Here is a 16499-nt window from a genome sequence, read left to right as displayed (position 1 = left end):
TATAATTAAATATACATGTGAAAGTCTTACGATATTTGCTGTTGGATAACAAACTGGACAGGTCGTGAATTGGAGTTAGAGTGTACTTCCTGAGAACATCTGTAAGAAACTGTCCGGGACATTTTATCAGAACGTGCTTGTTGGTTTCCGACCAGTGAGAATGCCATCAGTGCAGCACAGAATAGTGTTCAGACTGCAGACAGTCTAATACAAACCCAGCTATGCCTTAAATTAAAGAAGTCACTGAGAAGCTCTGACAGCAGACCTACTAAACACAGTTACTAACAAAGCTATCATACTCCAACATCACACAAATAAAGAAGGAAACTAACTTGACTTGTAATGGGCATAGGAACATGGTTGATTATATAAATGTTTAATATGCATTTTATTTTCTATGCTAATATTTTCCTTTTTTTTCTGGCTCTTGTTCGTGCAATTATCAGGATTTATCTGTTTATAAATGTGTGGGATTAATTCCTTTTCTCTCCGTTCCCACTAATGTCCTGTGGGTGGCGCTAAAGCTGCAGTTGACCTGCGCAGAAGAAGAAATGTAGATTTCCGCCCCCGGCGGAGGACAAATACACAGTGAAATGGGTGAGTGCGTCTTTATCTTCATATCTGCTATCTCTCAAATAATGTTATACATTTTATTATCTATTCCATGCTGTCACTATCAGTCGAAATGTTGGCCATTAAACGTCATATTATGTAATGCTGTCGGAGCTTTTGCAGTGAGGCCGCCTACACAAAGAGACACATCTGTCCCTGCTAGCCGCCTAGCTCACAGCTAGCAGCAGTCACCGGCTGTAGAAAAGGTCAATTAAAACACTGTGTTAATGAACCCTGCACAACCGTGGTACGTCAACATGTACCTGAGAAGTCTGTGCAGATGCTAGTCTATCGCTAGCAGCAGGTGACAGAAATAACCTGATAATGAAATATTTATATCGAAGAAGAAGAAGAGCTCGTTAGGAGAAGACATCATACAATTTGTATGTTGTCTTCTCCTAACGAGCTCTTCTTCTGTCTGTACAGACTGCGGTCAAGCCAACCCACACAGTTTATTTTTTGTTGAACGTGATTATAGAAGCTTTACGGTAATAGCATCTCAGAACTGATTTTCAAAATAAAAGCCCCTATTTTCACACACATTTCACTTCTGAGTAACAGTTGACGTACACCACCTCATATTACCATCCAGGAAGTTTCAAGTCATTCCAGTGTGTAGTTTCAAAGTAAAAGCCTGTCAAAGTGTCAAATATGGCAGAAAATAAATATGAATTTGGATTCATTTTAAAAGGAATCGCCCTGTTATCAAAGAATAATTCCACTTCAGGGTTATAGCACCTGACCCCATGGTGTGACCCAGTAGGTTTCAAGTCATTCTGATGTGTAGTTTCACTCTTTGCATCAGTGACTGAGTCCTGTTTAAATGAACCTGAATGCTAACAAAATGTATGACTAAAGGTCTTTGTTTCTAATTCGGGTGCCCATAGAGATTTTAGTACATTATTTACAATTCTTGGTGGGAAACATTGTCTTTAATTGTTTTAAAATTTTGTAAAACCTATTCTTTTTAGGACTACTGGTTTAACAGGTGTGTTGCTGATTTAGGAAGGGCTACTCTTATTTATTTTTTTTTATCTGTGCGTGATGTACAGTGGTATGCAAAAGTTTGGGCACCCTTGTAAATGTTCATGATTTTCCTTAATAAATAATTGGTTGTTTGGATAACAAATTCCAGTTAAATTTATCATATAGGAGACAAACACAGTGATATTTGAGAAGTGAAATAAAGTTTATTCGATTTACAGAAAGTGTGCTAGAATTATTTAAACAGAATTAGGCATGTGCATAAGTTTAGGCACCCTTGCATCTTATTGATTTTAATACTCTTAGCACTAATTATTGGAACTCAAAATTGTTTTGGTAACCTCAGTGATCCTTGATCTCCATACACAGGTGAATCCAATCATGAGTCAGGGTATTTAAGTAGGAAAATTCTAGGTGTTTCCTCTTTGCATCTTCTCTGATTAGTGGCAACATGGGAGCCTCAAAACACCTCTCAAATGACCTGAAAACAAAGATAATTCAACATCATGGTTTAGGGGAGGGATACAAAAAGCTATCCCAGCGATTTAAGCTTTCAGTTTCAACTGTGAGGAACATTGTGAGGAATTGGAAGACCACAGGCACAGTTCTAGTTAAGGCCCGAAGTGGAAGACCAAGAAAGATCTCCGAAAGGCAGCGGCGCAGGATGGTGAGAACAGTCACAGTCAACCCGCAGACCAGCTCCAAAGACCTACAACATCAGCTTGCTGCAGATGGTGTCACTGTGCATCGTTCCACTATTCAGCGCACTTTACACAAGGAGATGCTGTATGGAAGAGTAATGCGGAAAAAGCCTTTTCTCTGCAGACGCCACAAACGGGGTCGCTTGAGGTATGCTAAAGCACATTTGGACAAGCCAGCTTCATTTTGGAACAAGGTGCTGTGGACTGATGAAACTAAAATAGAGTTATTTGGGCATAACCAGGGGCGTTATGCATGGCGGAAAAAGAACACAGCATTCCAAGAAAAGCACTTGCTACCTACAGTAAAGTTTGGTGGTGGTTCCATCATGCTGTGGGGCTGTGTGTCCAGTGCAGGCACTGGGAATCTTGTTAAAGTTGAGGGGCGCATGGATTCCTCTCAATATCAGCAGATTCTGGAGAACAATGTCCAGGAATCAGTGACAAAGTTGAAGTTGCGCCGGGGCTGGATCTTTCAACAAGACAATGATCCTAAACACTGCTCAAAATCTACTAAGGCATTCATGCAGAGGAACAAGTACAACATCCTGGAATGGCCGTCTCAGTCCCCAGACCTGAATATTATTGAAAATGTATGGTGTGCTTTAAAACGGGCGGTCCATGCTCGGAAACCATCAAACCTGACTGAACTAGAGATGATCTGCAGAGAAGAATGGTCCAAAATACCTCCCACCAGAATCCAGACCCTAAGATCAAGGATCACTGAGGTTACCAAAACAATTTTGAGTTCCAATAATTAGTGCTAAGAGTATTAAAATCAATAAGATGCAAGGGTGCCTAAACTTATGCACATGCCTAATTCTGTTTAAATAATTCTAGCACACTTTCTGTAAATCGAATAAACTTTATTTCACTTCTCAAATATCACTGTGTTTGTCTCCTATATGATAAATTTAACTGGAATTTGTTATCCAAACAACCAATTATTTATTAAGGAAAATCATGAACATTTACAAGGGTGTCCAAACTTTTGCATACCACTGTATGTAATGTGTATATATATTTATATATAACTGTATGTTTCAGAATCAGATATGCTTTTTTTTTTTTTTTTTTTTTTTTTTTTTTTTTTATTTTTTTTTTTTTTTTTTTTTTTTTTTTTACAGATGCTTCAGAATATTAAATGAAAAGAACAAACACTAAAACATAGAAAAGGAAGAAAGGGGGCGGTGTTTAGCTCAGTGGGTAGAGCGCCCGCCCCATGTACAGAGGCTATAGTTCCTCACCTGCACCGGGTCCAGGTTCGATTCCCGGCCTGGGACCCTTTCCTGCGTGTCATTCCCTGCTCTCTCTGACCCCTTTCCTGTCAAGCAACTGTCATATAAAGGCCACTAGAGCCAAAAAAATCCTTTAAAAAAAAAAAAATAAAAAAAGAAAAGGAAGAAAGAAAACAATTTACATAATTAAATAGATTAAATATAAGTGCACACCTCTATGAAAAAGTAATAAAATAAAAACAAATGTACAAATATACAAACATAATACAAATAAGTACAAGTATGGTACAGTGAGCCAACTACACTGTAAAATCAAGAAGCTGTTGTGCTAAAGTGATGAATCATTATTGATTTATTTACTGATTTATTATTAGTCCAATGTATTTAACTACAAGGCATGCAAGAAATTCCACAGGATACCATTTTTAGACTTTAATTGGCATTGCTTAAATCCTCCGTGCCAAGTTAAATGTAACTGATTCCCTAGTTTCTGTCTAGCATTTTAAGCTACAGTAACTGGTAAAAAAGTAAAAAGCTAAATAAACCCAAAAATTCTGTCCTAATTAAAATGAATGAGTGTTTCTCACCTCCTTTCCTTTCCACCCCAGCGTGCGTGACTTGCTGATCTCCACTGGTGATTGGCCCTTCCAGCCATCTGTCAACATGCAAGGCTTCTACTCCAAGCTAGACTCGTCCCCCCTGCTGGGTGCGGTCCATGGGGGAAATGGCGTCCCCGTGCCTCTCAGCCTGGCTGTGGAGACGGAGAAGGCTCAGGCCCTGCTGCAGACATTTAGCTCCGCTTCTTTGCTGGCTTCAGCAGGCCTGGGCGTGTTCTGTGTGTTGGCGGACCACATCCTTCAGCTGTTCGTCATCCAGAACCACCTGTGGCTGCGTGCGGCCTTGGACAACGCCACGCACGGCATGGTGGGCCTGTGGTCGTGGGCTGTGGTTATCGGACTGAGGAAGAAAAGTGATGTGTATGAGGTGCTGCTGGCTGGGCTGTTGGCCTCCATCATAGACCTGGATCACTTCTACATGGCTGGGTCTCTGTCACTCAAGGTCAGACCTGAACTCAAACCCTCACATCCAATGTTTAGCTTATTGTTACTCAAAGTCCGTCCTCAGACTAAGCCTCTCCATCTGTTTGTCCTTCCCACCCTCCTCCATTACTGAATGTTTCTCGCCCACTCCTGGTGTCTGTGTTAGAAGAGAGTTAGAACTGGTCCATCTTTGTCACTTGTTAGCAAATGTAGGTGTTTGAAAGGAGCTTTTACTCTTTGTCTCCAGTGATTCATTACAAACACTGATTCAGACTCCCACTTTCAATTGCAAATTTTCCCCAAACCATTTCAATGAATTTACCCATTTCCATTTCATTGGCTTTCCCTAAATCAATGGTTCCCTCCACAACTTTAAAACAATTAGTGTAATTTAAAGTGGATTTTTTTAATACATTTTTTTAATTATCATCCATGTGATTATATCAATGGTAAGTAAATACAGTCTCCTTTGTAAAATGCATCTGATTTTTGTCTCCTATTGTCAGAAGTGTGATAAATGGCCTCTATAGCCTAAAATAATCCTGTTTCAATAAATTAAAAGAAAATATAGTATTTTATTGAGCAATAGTACTGTTAGTTTGTGGTCTAAAAAGCCTAAAAAGGAACTAGGAACATTTATTGATTATTTTCAAATTAATTGTTAAATCTTTCCCTGTACCCCTTGCAATGTGCTCCTGTACTCCGAGAGGTACACGTACCCCTGCTTGGGAAACACTACCCTAAATAGATGTTTAGGATCTCTGATTGAAGATTTCTCCTGGTCAGTTTAAACTTTTCCATTTGTTTCTGTTTCATTATCTTTCTCTATTTAGATGACTTTAGTGGCTATTAAACCTCCCCAAATCCTACCAAACTAAATAAATCCTACCAAACTAAATAAATCCTACCAAACTAAATAAATCATACAAAACTAAATAAATCCTACCAAACTAAATAAATCCTACCAAACTAAATAAATCCTACCAAACTAAATAAATCATACCAAGCTAAATAAATCATACCAAGCTAAATAAAGTTAATAGTCAACTACTTTTCATTAATTTTCCATTTTATATCCTTCAGATTAGTTTTTTTTTCTGTCTGTTTTCCGTGTTTTAATTCTGTTTTTTCTTAATAGTTGGATTAAAGTATTTATTTGCATCATACATTTATTTGATTTTATTGGATGTTGCATTTCTTAATGGTGAACAATGTGGGTAGGACTTGACAAGCCTAGGATTCTTCTCATCCCTTATTGAACAAGTCAAATGTGTATTATATTGAAATTGACTTTTTTATTTTTCTTGAGATTTGTTTGTCATTTTTTTTCATTTGTTCGTTCAAAATAAATTAATGCATCACGGCAAACCGGAGGCCCTACTAGTTTTGTTTAACTAAAAATATTTCCATTTCAGGAAGTGAATTCCATGATTTTCTTCGGTAACACTTTACTTGAAGTTTTATACATAAAGGCTGACATTAGATCTCTCCTCCTAACCCAGTAAATACCAACATAGCAGAGCAGGATTACTATGGCAACAACACATCATCAGTAGGGTAAAACTAGGTGTCATCATTTAGCGATTGACACTTACCCCCAATTTCCACTGGATGCGGGTCTGCTGCGTTACGTCTCTGCTACGCCACGGGAGCTGATAGGTTCACATTTTAGTCTGTGTTCATTTCCATCGGGTCCAGTGCGCTGCGTACCTGCTCCGTCCCAGCTGCGACAGTCCGGAATCCTCCGCCAGAGATACGCAGGATTTCTATTTCTGCCAGATGCCGGAACACAACTCAGCACAGAGCAAATACAGTGGAACAGGAAGTTAAGCAATACTAAACATTAAAACATCCATTTACTTTTCAAAATAAAACACTTCAGATCATATTTCATCATATTATTGCTTCTCTGTTGGCTGGAACTAAAAAATGTGGCTTGGACAACAACAACAAAAGATAATCTTTATATTTTAATACATTAAAACATGTAACAAACAATTCCAAGCCACACTAGGAGAAAAAAGCTTGTTTGTTAATAAATATGACTGTGTGTCATTTTTCATCAGCAAATTTAACCCTGAATTGTCTTTCTGGTCAGACTTTATTGGGATAAAAATATTGATTAATATCGTTTATCACCATTTTAAAATGAAATATCGATATGTTTTGGTTCATATTGCCCAGCCCTAGTGTGAAGGTGTTGCTCTTCTCTCCCCAGGCTGCCGTGTCCCTCCCCCAGCGCCCCCCTCTCCACTGCTCCTCCCTCATCCCCATCTTCTGCCTCAGCCTTCGCTTCCTCATGTGGATCGGTCGCCTCAAAGACGCCTGGTGCTCCCTGCCGTGGATGCTCTTCATCTCCATGGCGACGCACCACGTCAGAGATGCCGTTCGCCACGGTCTGTGGGTGTGTCCCTTCGGCAACACGGCGCCCCTCCCCTACTGGCTGTACGTGAGCACCACGGCGACGCTCCCCCATCTCTGCTCAGTGCTGATGTATCTGACCGGGACCAGGGACGTGATCTCCTCTAAACACGGGGTGGCCATCGACGTCTGACATGGACGGATGATGTTTTTAAATACATGTGAAGCACTTGAAACAACCTGAGGGAGGTTTACAGAAGATTTGTGGTTGGAAGGAAGCTTCGTGTAAAAACTCCTGATCTGAGTGCTGCTCATGGATTATTCTGGAACTCCTTTCTATGAATCACTGTGAGGACGATGTTGTTCTATTACAGAAAGAAGAGCACTGTCACCCTTTAAAGCACTGAGCTACTGTGTCGTACGTCCTCATGGAAACATCAGACAAGGTGAAAGAAAAGCTGGAACAAACAATTGACAAAGTCATTGTTAGACAAAGCAGTGACTCATTCCTGATGTGGCCTTTTTACTCACATGGCAGTGTTGGCTCTGAAGAAACTCATTATACATCATGCTTTATGGCTTTGTCCACTTACATGATTTAATTTCACTCATTATTTTTGATTTATTATACTTTGTACATTTTGTATTTTTTTAATACTTTTGTTTTGTAAATTATTTTCAATCTTTTATTCTGAAGATCCAACACTTTGGCCTCTGACTGTGAAACATCATCATGTAAAGGGACACTTGGAGTTTATGTCCAGACCCTTTTTGATGTAGATAGATGCACATTATTTGTTTATTTCTGTACTGTTTTTGAATAATTAAAATCAATTGTGTAGTACTGAGGGTTGTGTATAGAAGTCACACTAGAATACGTAATAACGCCTTTTGTCCAGTTGGTGTCACTGTCTGTGTAAAAAAGACTATTTTTAAATGGTTTAGAGAACTTCTGACTAGAAATGATGAAAAAGGAACCCAGGAAAGATTCTTCTTTAGTTTACATAAAGCTCACACCTTATTGGACAATAACTGTCTTTGTTGTATTGAGGGAAATATGAGCTGCTTTTTTTATTCTACATGTTGAATTTTGCACATTTAAATGAAGCTGTGTGTGAAGGACAGTAAGGTGAGTGTATTGTATGATGGGGATTTAGTTTCAATAGTTTAACATTAGGTGTACTAATCATATACGCTACTCTCATATGAATAAATTATCACCTGTATTACTGTTTCTGTATTTGTAACTTATTATGGTACAGTATATAAAAGCCTGGTGATCAGGATACAACAGCCATAACTTTGATCATCCACTGAAAAAACACATTTACTGACTTTTTGCTGCTTTGAGAGATATTTCCATTTGCTTTCAATTAAAGTGCTGTGAATAAACGGATGTTCTCTATATTTAGTATTGATACTATTTTAAATATGTTGAAATAACAATGTGTGGATTAAAATCCTCATGACATCTTTCTGACATGTCATTTAAACTGACAATAGATTTATGTTTCAGCTCAAAATCTTGGATAATTATTTGTGAGCGTTTCCTTGTCTTTATTGTTACAGTCAGTGTTGCTTTCTTACACACACATCACATACAGCAGTGTTTCTCAACCTCAGGCTTACCTAGAATGTATTCAATAAGAATGACTTAATCAGAATATATTTTACATTTTTTCTTAATCGTTCTTTAAATTTAAATGAACTATTCTGTATTATTGTTAACTGTATTATTATATACACAGTGTAACAAACTCATCAGAACATTGTGATACGAAAAGGGATCATAATCCATAAAAGCCTAACCACTGACGTACAGGATTACACAACTACAAACTCAAAGTAAACCATTTTCTTATACATCTTTTTTTTTTCATCACCTTTACACGAGGAAGCAGTATCCTAGAAATGACAGGAAAACATTGATAAAAACATCAAAGTATCAATAATGACACCCTACACGAGTGCAAAGCAACATCACTGTTTAACCCTTCACACCAGGGTTGGGGTCACTAATAAATTACAATTATGGCATAATTATAATTGTAATTAAAAACATTTTGTAATCGGAATTAAATTGTAATTGAGTTCAGATAAATTACTTTATAATTGGAATTGCCATGAAAATTCTATAAAAAATTGACAATTATGATTTACTGCAAAACTGGGGAACCTTGTTAGTTTTATACAGGTCTACACAGTTAACAATTATTAGAATATGTTTCATATCAAACTTTCCCACATTGTAATATTTAAAAAAACATTAAAACCTATATTTTCGTTATTTAGAAACCTTAATGTAACCAATATATAGGAAAGAAATTAGATGATAGATGGTTGTTTTTAGTGTATTTTAGCAGTGATTTAACTTGACATGGGTCAAACTGACTTGTTATCATGAGCGATGCTAACAGAAAGCTAACACAAGAGGAAGGTTAACTTTTATTAGGTTATTTAATTCAGGCTCAGTAATTGTAATTGAACTTTCGTAACTGAGAACATAATTGTCTTTCTGTGAATAAAAATAAATGTAATTGAAAAAAAAAAAAAAAAAATGCTTGTAACTGTAGTTGTAATTGTAACTGACAAATGTAATTGACTTCAACCCTGCTTCCCACCCACTGAAGCTTTAACCAATGGAGACATTTTGAAGAGGTTAAAGGTTGTAAATAGGATTAAAAACAGCATGTGCAGCTGTTGTGACTGGAGGCTGATGAGAGAATTAAACACGTCGCACAGGTTGTTGAAGAGCGATTAAACATGATAATTTATGATCTGGTTAAAGGAGCCTGAAGCTGTATAAAATCATGACACTTTGTGTGATAAAATATTTTTATTTTATTTTAAAGAAACAGACTTGGACACAAAGGAAAAAAAAATAAAAGCTTATGGTAATATCTGTCAAACACAATTAAAAAAACCCACTTTGTACATCTGAGAATGAATGCCTGAGGTGTTAGCGTCATGACAGCGACAGAATCCTCCTGCTGTCACGTATTGCAGAGGAACGGGTAAAATGTGTCCACAAAATGATTAGAAGACACCACTGAGAGGTGCTCAATATCACAACAAAAATGCACAGACACTAAACAACACAGTTGTGAAAATGGAAAATTAAATACCCACATTTTAAATTGGATTTATTTCATAAAATCTAATCTGGGTGGAGATAAATGATGATCATGTAGTCAGTACTTCCTGAGGTTTGAAAGTAAAAACATTTATATTCCAGAATTTTGGGAATAATATACATTTCAGCCATAACAAATATACAATGATAAACATCCAACAATGTTTGCTGGAAAAGGCATTTTCGTATGAAACGGCATTGTTTAAAGAGGTAAAACCTTTCAAAATAAATACAGTTGGACACTTTATTTTGAAAATAAATTGGATTTGTCTTGTCATATTTCCAGGTATTTTACTCTACTATTCAAACACTAAGACACATCTTTTTATTTAAATTTATTTTCCTTGTTTTTAAAGGTATCCCAATATTGGATATTGATCTGATATCAGAAAAAAATAGATTATATCAGCTTGCATCAAGTGACGAAGTTAAGTTATTTTTTAGGGTGTTTTAATTCATTTATTATTCATATTTACTTGTAGCCTATGTTTAAGTTTAAGTGGTGGTTGCTTGCACTTATTTTGCACTTTAACAATGTTTTTTTAATTCTTTTTATTGAGGTTATTTCTCAGGATCTTCTAATTTCTTTAATACATACAAATATGTATGATTCATGCTGACATTGTGTCTGACCAATATCGGTTTGAGCCAATTCTCAAGGCAGCAACATCGGTATCGTATTGGAAGTGAACAAGTTGTATCAGGACATCCCTACTTATTTTATTTAATTTCTAAATTGTCGATTATTACTAAAATCATCCAAACTATGAAAGAATTGTCTTTAAAGTAAAAAGCTTACAAATTCAAATAATCTCACATATAAAACATACCCTGTTGTTTTGTTTACTTTAGTGTCATCTGACAATTTTGAATTTACAAAAAATGTAAATAAAATAATAAAGTCCAAACCTTTGACTAGTATTGTATGTCAGAGGGAAATAGTTAGTGATTTGTTTTACAGATTTAAAGTCAAAAACTTTTTGAACAGAAAGCTTGTGTTATTTTCTTTTCTCATTAAAATTCATCTTTTTTTTTCTTTTACAAAAGAATGACTTTACCCTTTTATAACCAATATCAATGTAAGATCATTTAAAGCAGGGGTATCAAACTCATTTTAGTTCAGGGGCCAAATACGGACCAGTTTGGGCTTAAAGGTATAAAAGTGACTTTTTGTCATATTTGCTAAAGCTGTCACTATGTAAGGACAGCTTTACATCAAACTAGTAGTTTGTGTAAAAAAAAAACTGTTTCATTGAGTCCCTCCTGCTACTTGCAACGCGACTGAGCAAAAAGAACCAATCAGAGCCAGGAATGAGTTTTTTGGCCTGTCTGACAGCTGTTGCTCACAGTCCCCGCCCCTTTCCGCCGTGGCCAATACACAGCAATGCTAATAGCAAGGTAGTGCCTTTTTTTTTTTACAGTGTATGGTCTGGAGGAGTAGAAGATGGAATTGGCAACTTTTCTGCTTGAAAGGTAATTACTGTTGCTTGATTTACATTATGTTTGATTTGTAATTGTTACACTAGAACTCTTTAGTACATGTGTTGTTTGCCCGTGTGTGCAGTGAAAACACAGCAGCCTCCATGTGGGCTGCTGTGAGTGACACTGTGTTGTTGTTGCTGCTGCTGATAGATTGGTGTGTGCACATTGAGAGAGAGAAGCGCTGCTTTTACCAGTGCATGTTACATTACTGTGATGTTGCTATCGGGCTAACGTTAGCTTGTTAGCTCCTCTGAGGGAGGGACTTTGGAGGCAAGGCAAGAGAGCAGCAGAGAGGGCGGGGAGGGAGAGCTCTGAAAGTTACAGACTGCACCTTTAAGTAAGCCACAGATTTTAGGTGGGAAAAGGTGCAAATTCAACATTAATGTGCCCTGATTTGCACTTCCTCGTATAAATGATATATAAATGATAAAGCATGTGAGTATATCAGTCCCTGCAGGATTATCACTTAAATTTCCCTGATTTGGAAAATTTGGGAAAATTTTGCGGAATAATTAGAGGACAATTTGTCAGATTGTGGAAAACATTAGAGCAAATATTGTGGATTTTAATAGTTCCAGCGAGATTCTTTTTGAATAGTATGATAAGTTGAGGTTTCGTCTATTCAGACAAGGTTTTTCAGGATTTTGTTTCATCTCCCGACATGTTTTGACTGTAGACTGCCAGTCTTCCTCAGAGGAGTTGACAGTCGATACATGTCAGGAGATAAAAATTTCCAGAAAAACCTCGTCTTAACATAACCTTAACATACTGTTCAAAAAGAAGAGAAAATTAATCTTGCTGTAACTATTACATTGAAGTCAAGTGAAACTTCAAAAGAACCATCAAAGGCGATCAGCAGATCTCCTCTGACAAAGACTGGCAAGTGACTATCAAAACATGTCGTGAGATTAACATTTTCTGAAAAACCTCGTCTGAATAAACAAAACCTCAACTTAACATTGTAGATTTTAATAGAGTTTTTGTATTTGGAGAGGCTGAGATAACTATACCTGTATTAATTGGTAATTAAGAAAAAATTTCAGGTTTTACGTCATCATTTTTACTTTTTCGAGCAGGCCAAATTTGATTTAAGTTTGACATGTGATTTAATGCAGAATAACAACAGACTAAAACACTTTTGTGCTGAGTGAGTTCCTAAAGTATTTTTACAGTAATACAGCTTCATAAAACTGGAGTGGCGAGCACAAAAAAACCACGCTGGGATGCTGCACAGACACGATTTTAAATGGTGGGTGTGTCTCCACGGTGAGTATGTTTTCATTCAGCCCTGTGATTGGTGGAGGGACTGACCACTTATCAAAGGTGTACCTGGCAGAACGACCCACAGAGTTTTCCTTTACATGTATAAGCACCAACTATATAACGTATATGTTTTTAAAGTGAGATATACAAGTGTACAAAAAAAAAATGCTTCAACTGGACACATGCATAATATATGGAGCTGGCTGGAGAAATAACACAGCCGTCAAACACAGATTGACTTGGTGCACCTTGTAACACGCTAACACAGCTTAACATCAGAGAAACAAAGTCCCCACAAAGCACACACACCTGTCTGTCGTGTGTATTATAGTGTGTGAATGGGGAAAGTTGGGCCAATCTGTCACAAGTCCTTGAGGTATTTGCATACATTCATTTCTTCTCTTGGTTTCTGCTCAGACGACCTTCACTAAACGCAGACTGAGTTGTGAGACAATAGTCAGAGAGTCAAGGTCGCTGTGCTGATGCTTCACTGCTCTGCTCTTCTTCTTCTTCTCAAAGAACATCAGCGTTACAAAAGCAGCTTTCATCCTATTTCATCAACTTAACTGTGGGTGCATACTGCGCTGAATCATCCACAACACAAGCAACCAAGACAACCTGTCAATAGTGTCAGACATGTTCAATGACCCATGATGTCAACAATCATCTTCATCACCTCCTCCCACCTTGTATCCACTTATTCCTGTACTCTGTCATCATGTACCAGGGACGCCCCACACAGTGAGACTATGGACGGACGTTGGACTGAGGGATCTGCTTACAGCTATCAATCACTTTCTACATAAACTACAAAACACAGAAGGAAACAAAGTGCTTCAAAGCTTTTAGCTGCTTCAGTCAAATCCACGTCTCCAGCTACGCTGCTCTTTACAAAGCTTTCCTTTAACACATACTATACTTTCCTTATGATTTGGAACAGATTTAAACTAACAGAACATAGTGGATGAAAAACCACATTAATAGCAGGACTATATTTTAATAAGAACCTTTTAGGTTCTCTCTGTTATTACATTGAATATATTTAGTGAACTCTGTTGTTTTGCTTGCTGGCATCATTGTAGATACTTAAAAACACATTTTTGAACTTTTAATAGCATAAATGGGCTCAATGGACCATTCATTTATTTCCTAGACTAAAATATTTTAACTAAGCAGTCGTGGTCATTTAATGGAAACACTGACTTTTTAGTCACTTTTCAGAAACGGGAAATCTGGACCCAACCTCTGGAGATTTTTGTTTTGCATTGACTTTTCCAAAGAACTCATTATGTTGAGTTGTATAGGCTTAATGCTGGTAATGGAAAGGCCATGAGATCCCTCTTTTTCTTGGTTTGCACGCACATACTCACACGCGCGCACACACACTAGAAAGCATTCAAGGGGTGTGAACATGATGACACCTTAATGTCACCCTATTGTGCAAAATTTGTTATTAATGAAATAGCATCTAATCAATTTACCCAGAACCATTGTCTATGTTCACCCTCGGGCCACAAATCCCCCCCAGATTTTAATGCCCGTAGTGACCGCTTTGGCACAAGAGAAACACACAATCTCTCACACAAATGAACACAAACTGAAAGACTGGCAGTTTTCTGCTTCCTTCACAGCATTAAGTTGCTCCGTCAGTTGATGTCAAAGTGAACACATGTTGAGTTCCTCCTCAACACGTGAAGGGTTTCTGAGTGAGAGGAAAGGCTTTTTGTCACAGAGGTAATGTCTCCACCCTCCTCCGTAGAAAGAATGACAGTCTTGTTTGTGCAGCTGCTTTTCCTTTTCTTTCTCATTTGCTGCACAAAGTTTGTACCCTCCAAGTAAAAGGCCGAGGGCTCAGTCCAAACTAAGCAGCACTGAAAGGGAGTCATCCAATGAGTCTCAGAGGAGTGATCAATAAATCAAAGCCTTTCATCCCTGCGCTAGTGTAAAGATGCATGCTGGGTAATGCAGTTCATTGAGACTACCCACTGTGTCCAGGGAAAAACTCACCCCGTGTAAATAAATCAATTAAATGTTCTTTGCAGGAGTTTAAGGTTCCCTGTTTTTCTACGGAGCAGAACATGGACGGCTGCCCGACTCAATAGACGTGGATGGAGAGAACCTAAAACAGAAAAAAAAGAATGATAAGTGAAACATATGAAGAAAATGGAAGAAAAAAAACATCTAAACAAATGTAGCAAGATTTTGGTCAATTACATTTTTCAATTACAAGTATGTCTTCATTTATCCATGTTTATGAAAATACATACATTAAAAAAACATCTAAATTCATTTTGGGCTGATACTACGTAGCTCCATAATTTTAACCTTGATTTATCACCGTTAGCAGGCTTCACCTAACCAAACATTCTTTGTCAGAGAGAAGCTGTCCTAAGAATCTCGATTACAACAAGCTAAATTAGGTGAGTTGATTTCAGCCTGGCTACGTGCGCGCTCTTAGGTGGAGATTACAGCATCAGAGCAATCCCAATCACGTAGAAAATGGAGAGCGATTTACGTCACAATTAAGGAATAATTCTTTAAAAATATGAAGAATTAAAATGTATAATTCAGACAAAAAACAACACTGTTGCTGCAGTAAAAGCAGCAAGGAATAAATGCAGGAATGAATGAGTGTTAAAGCTTAAATTAGTGAGATTATAAACGAAGAATAAACACTTTCACATTGTCTGTGGCCCTGATGCTGCGTTCATACAGCTCAGCCTACATCATTAGGTGGACAATATTTAGATTTTATATAATCTTATAGGACTGAGGCTCTTTGCATCACCACAGAATACATTAATTAATTAATTATTCAATTCATTTATCAGTTTGAAAGAGCGAGTCAATCAGATGATAATCTATATGATTCCTACAGGATGTCATCATCGGTAAATGAAAGGATTGCATCGATGTCTAAATATTTTCTCTCTCCTGTCAGCGTCACATCAGATCCACACAACGATGTGTTCACACAATGATCCTCCTTTTATTGGGCAGGTCGTTTTACAAGAGAACTGATTGGTCAGGAGGCGGGACTTTAGTACTCCCTCCAATCCAAGCCAGAACAAAACCTGGTCGTGACCAGGTTAGTTGTTCAGCCTAAGTTACCATGGTGGTTTAGCCCCGTAAGATGTTAGCCAGCCTCGTAATATAGCGCACACCGATTTAAAATGTTTTGTTTAACTCCTTGTGTAGATTCAGAACTCATCATTGTAAACTCTATGATCAACTTAACTGGCTACAGCCTCAGAAAAGAAGACAGTATCACTACTATTTTTAAATATATTCATTTTACGATACCACCATATTTGAAATGTTATTTTCTCAAATTTTCCTCAACTTATCAATTGAGACGCTCTTTATATTTAACTTTTACTGTACCTCCCATCCATAAAGAGGTTGGTCAGAGGTCCTTCTGTTTTAAAGCGACCTCAGACTGGAACCATAATTACCCTGCGATGAGGGAGATTGTGGCTTGTGAGCAAAATTGTGTTTTTGGCAGTATTGGTTTTTTTCGAGTCATAATTTGCTGTATGTGAAATGTTACATGTTCTTGGTCTCCCTCAAAAATTATTATGCAATATTGTCTACCATCTAATTTGTTTCTCATCTCTTGGTTACCTTGTTAGGCTTCCTTATCCATGAAATGTTGGTATGTTGGTCAGTCTGTTTGTGTGTGTGCGTC

At 37.4% G+C, this 16499-nt stretch overlaps 2 protein-coding genes across 4 annotated transcripts in view; one reads left to right on the top strand and one right to left on the bottom strand.

Annotated features, from left to right (window-relative positions):
* Positions 1-502: 502 nt before the first annotated feature.
* On the top strand, positions 503-8159 carry tmem267 (transmembrane protein 267). Its single transcript, XM_028463023.1, has 3 exons — positions 503-597; positions 4141-4591; positions 6791-8159. The coding sequence occupies exons 2-3, from the start codon at positions 4196-4198 to the stop codon at positions 7124-7126; spliced, it is 732 nt and encodes a 243-aa protein (XP_028318824.1). The 5' UTR covers positions 503-597; positions 4141-4195; the 3' UTR covers positions 7127-8159.
* A 3159-nt stretch (positions 8160-11318) lies between these two features.
* Positions 11319-16499, bottom strand: part of il11ra (interleukin 11 receptor subunit alpha) — a 62261-nt gene continuing 57080 nt past the window's right edge. For 2 of the 3 annotated variants that reach the window (XR_003675287.1, XM_028463496.1), the window contains one exon: positions 11319-14930. The gene's annotated coding sequence lies outside the window, so the exon portion shown is untranslated. The remainder of the gene's footprint in view (positions 14931-16499) is intronic. The other variant, XR_003675286.1, reaches the window with a different exon arrangement.

The sequence above is a fragment of the Gouania willdenowi genome, chromosome 12 (genome assembly GCF_900634775.1).
Source record: "Gouania willdenowi chromosome 12, fGouWil2.1, whole genome shotgun sequence".
Classification (NCBI taxonomy): Eukaryota; Metazoa; Chordata; class Actinopteri; order Blenniiformes; family Gobiesocidae; genus Gouania; species Gouania willdenowi.
The sequence above is the reverse complement of the archived record's forward strand: the minus strand, read 5'-3'. Positions and strand labels throughout refer to the sequence as shown.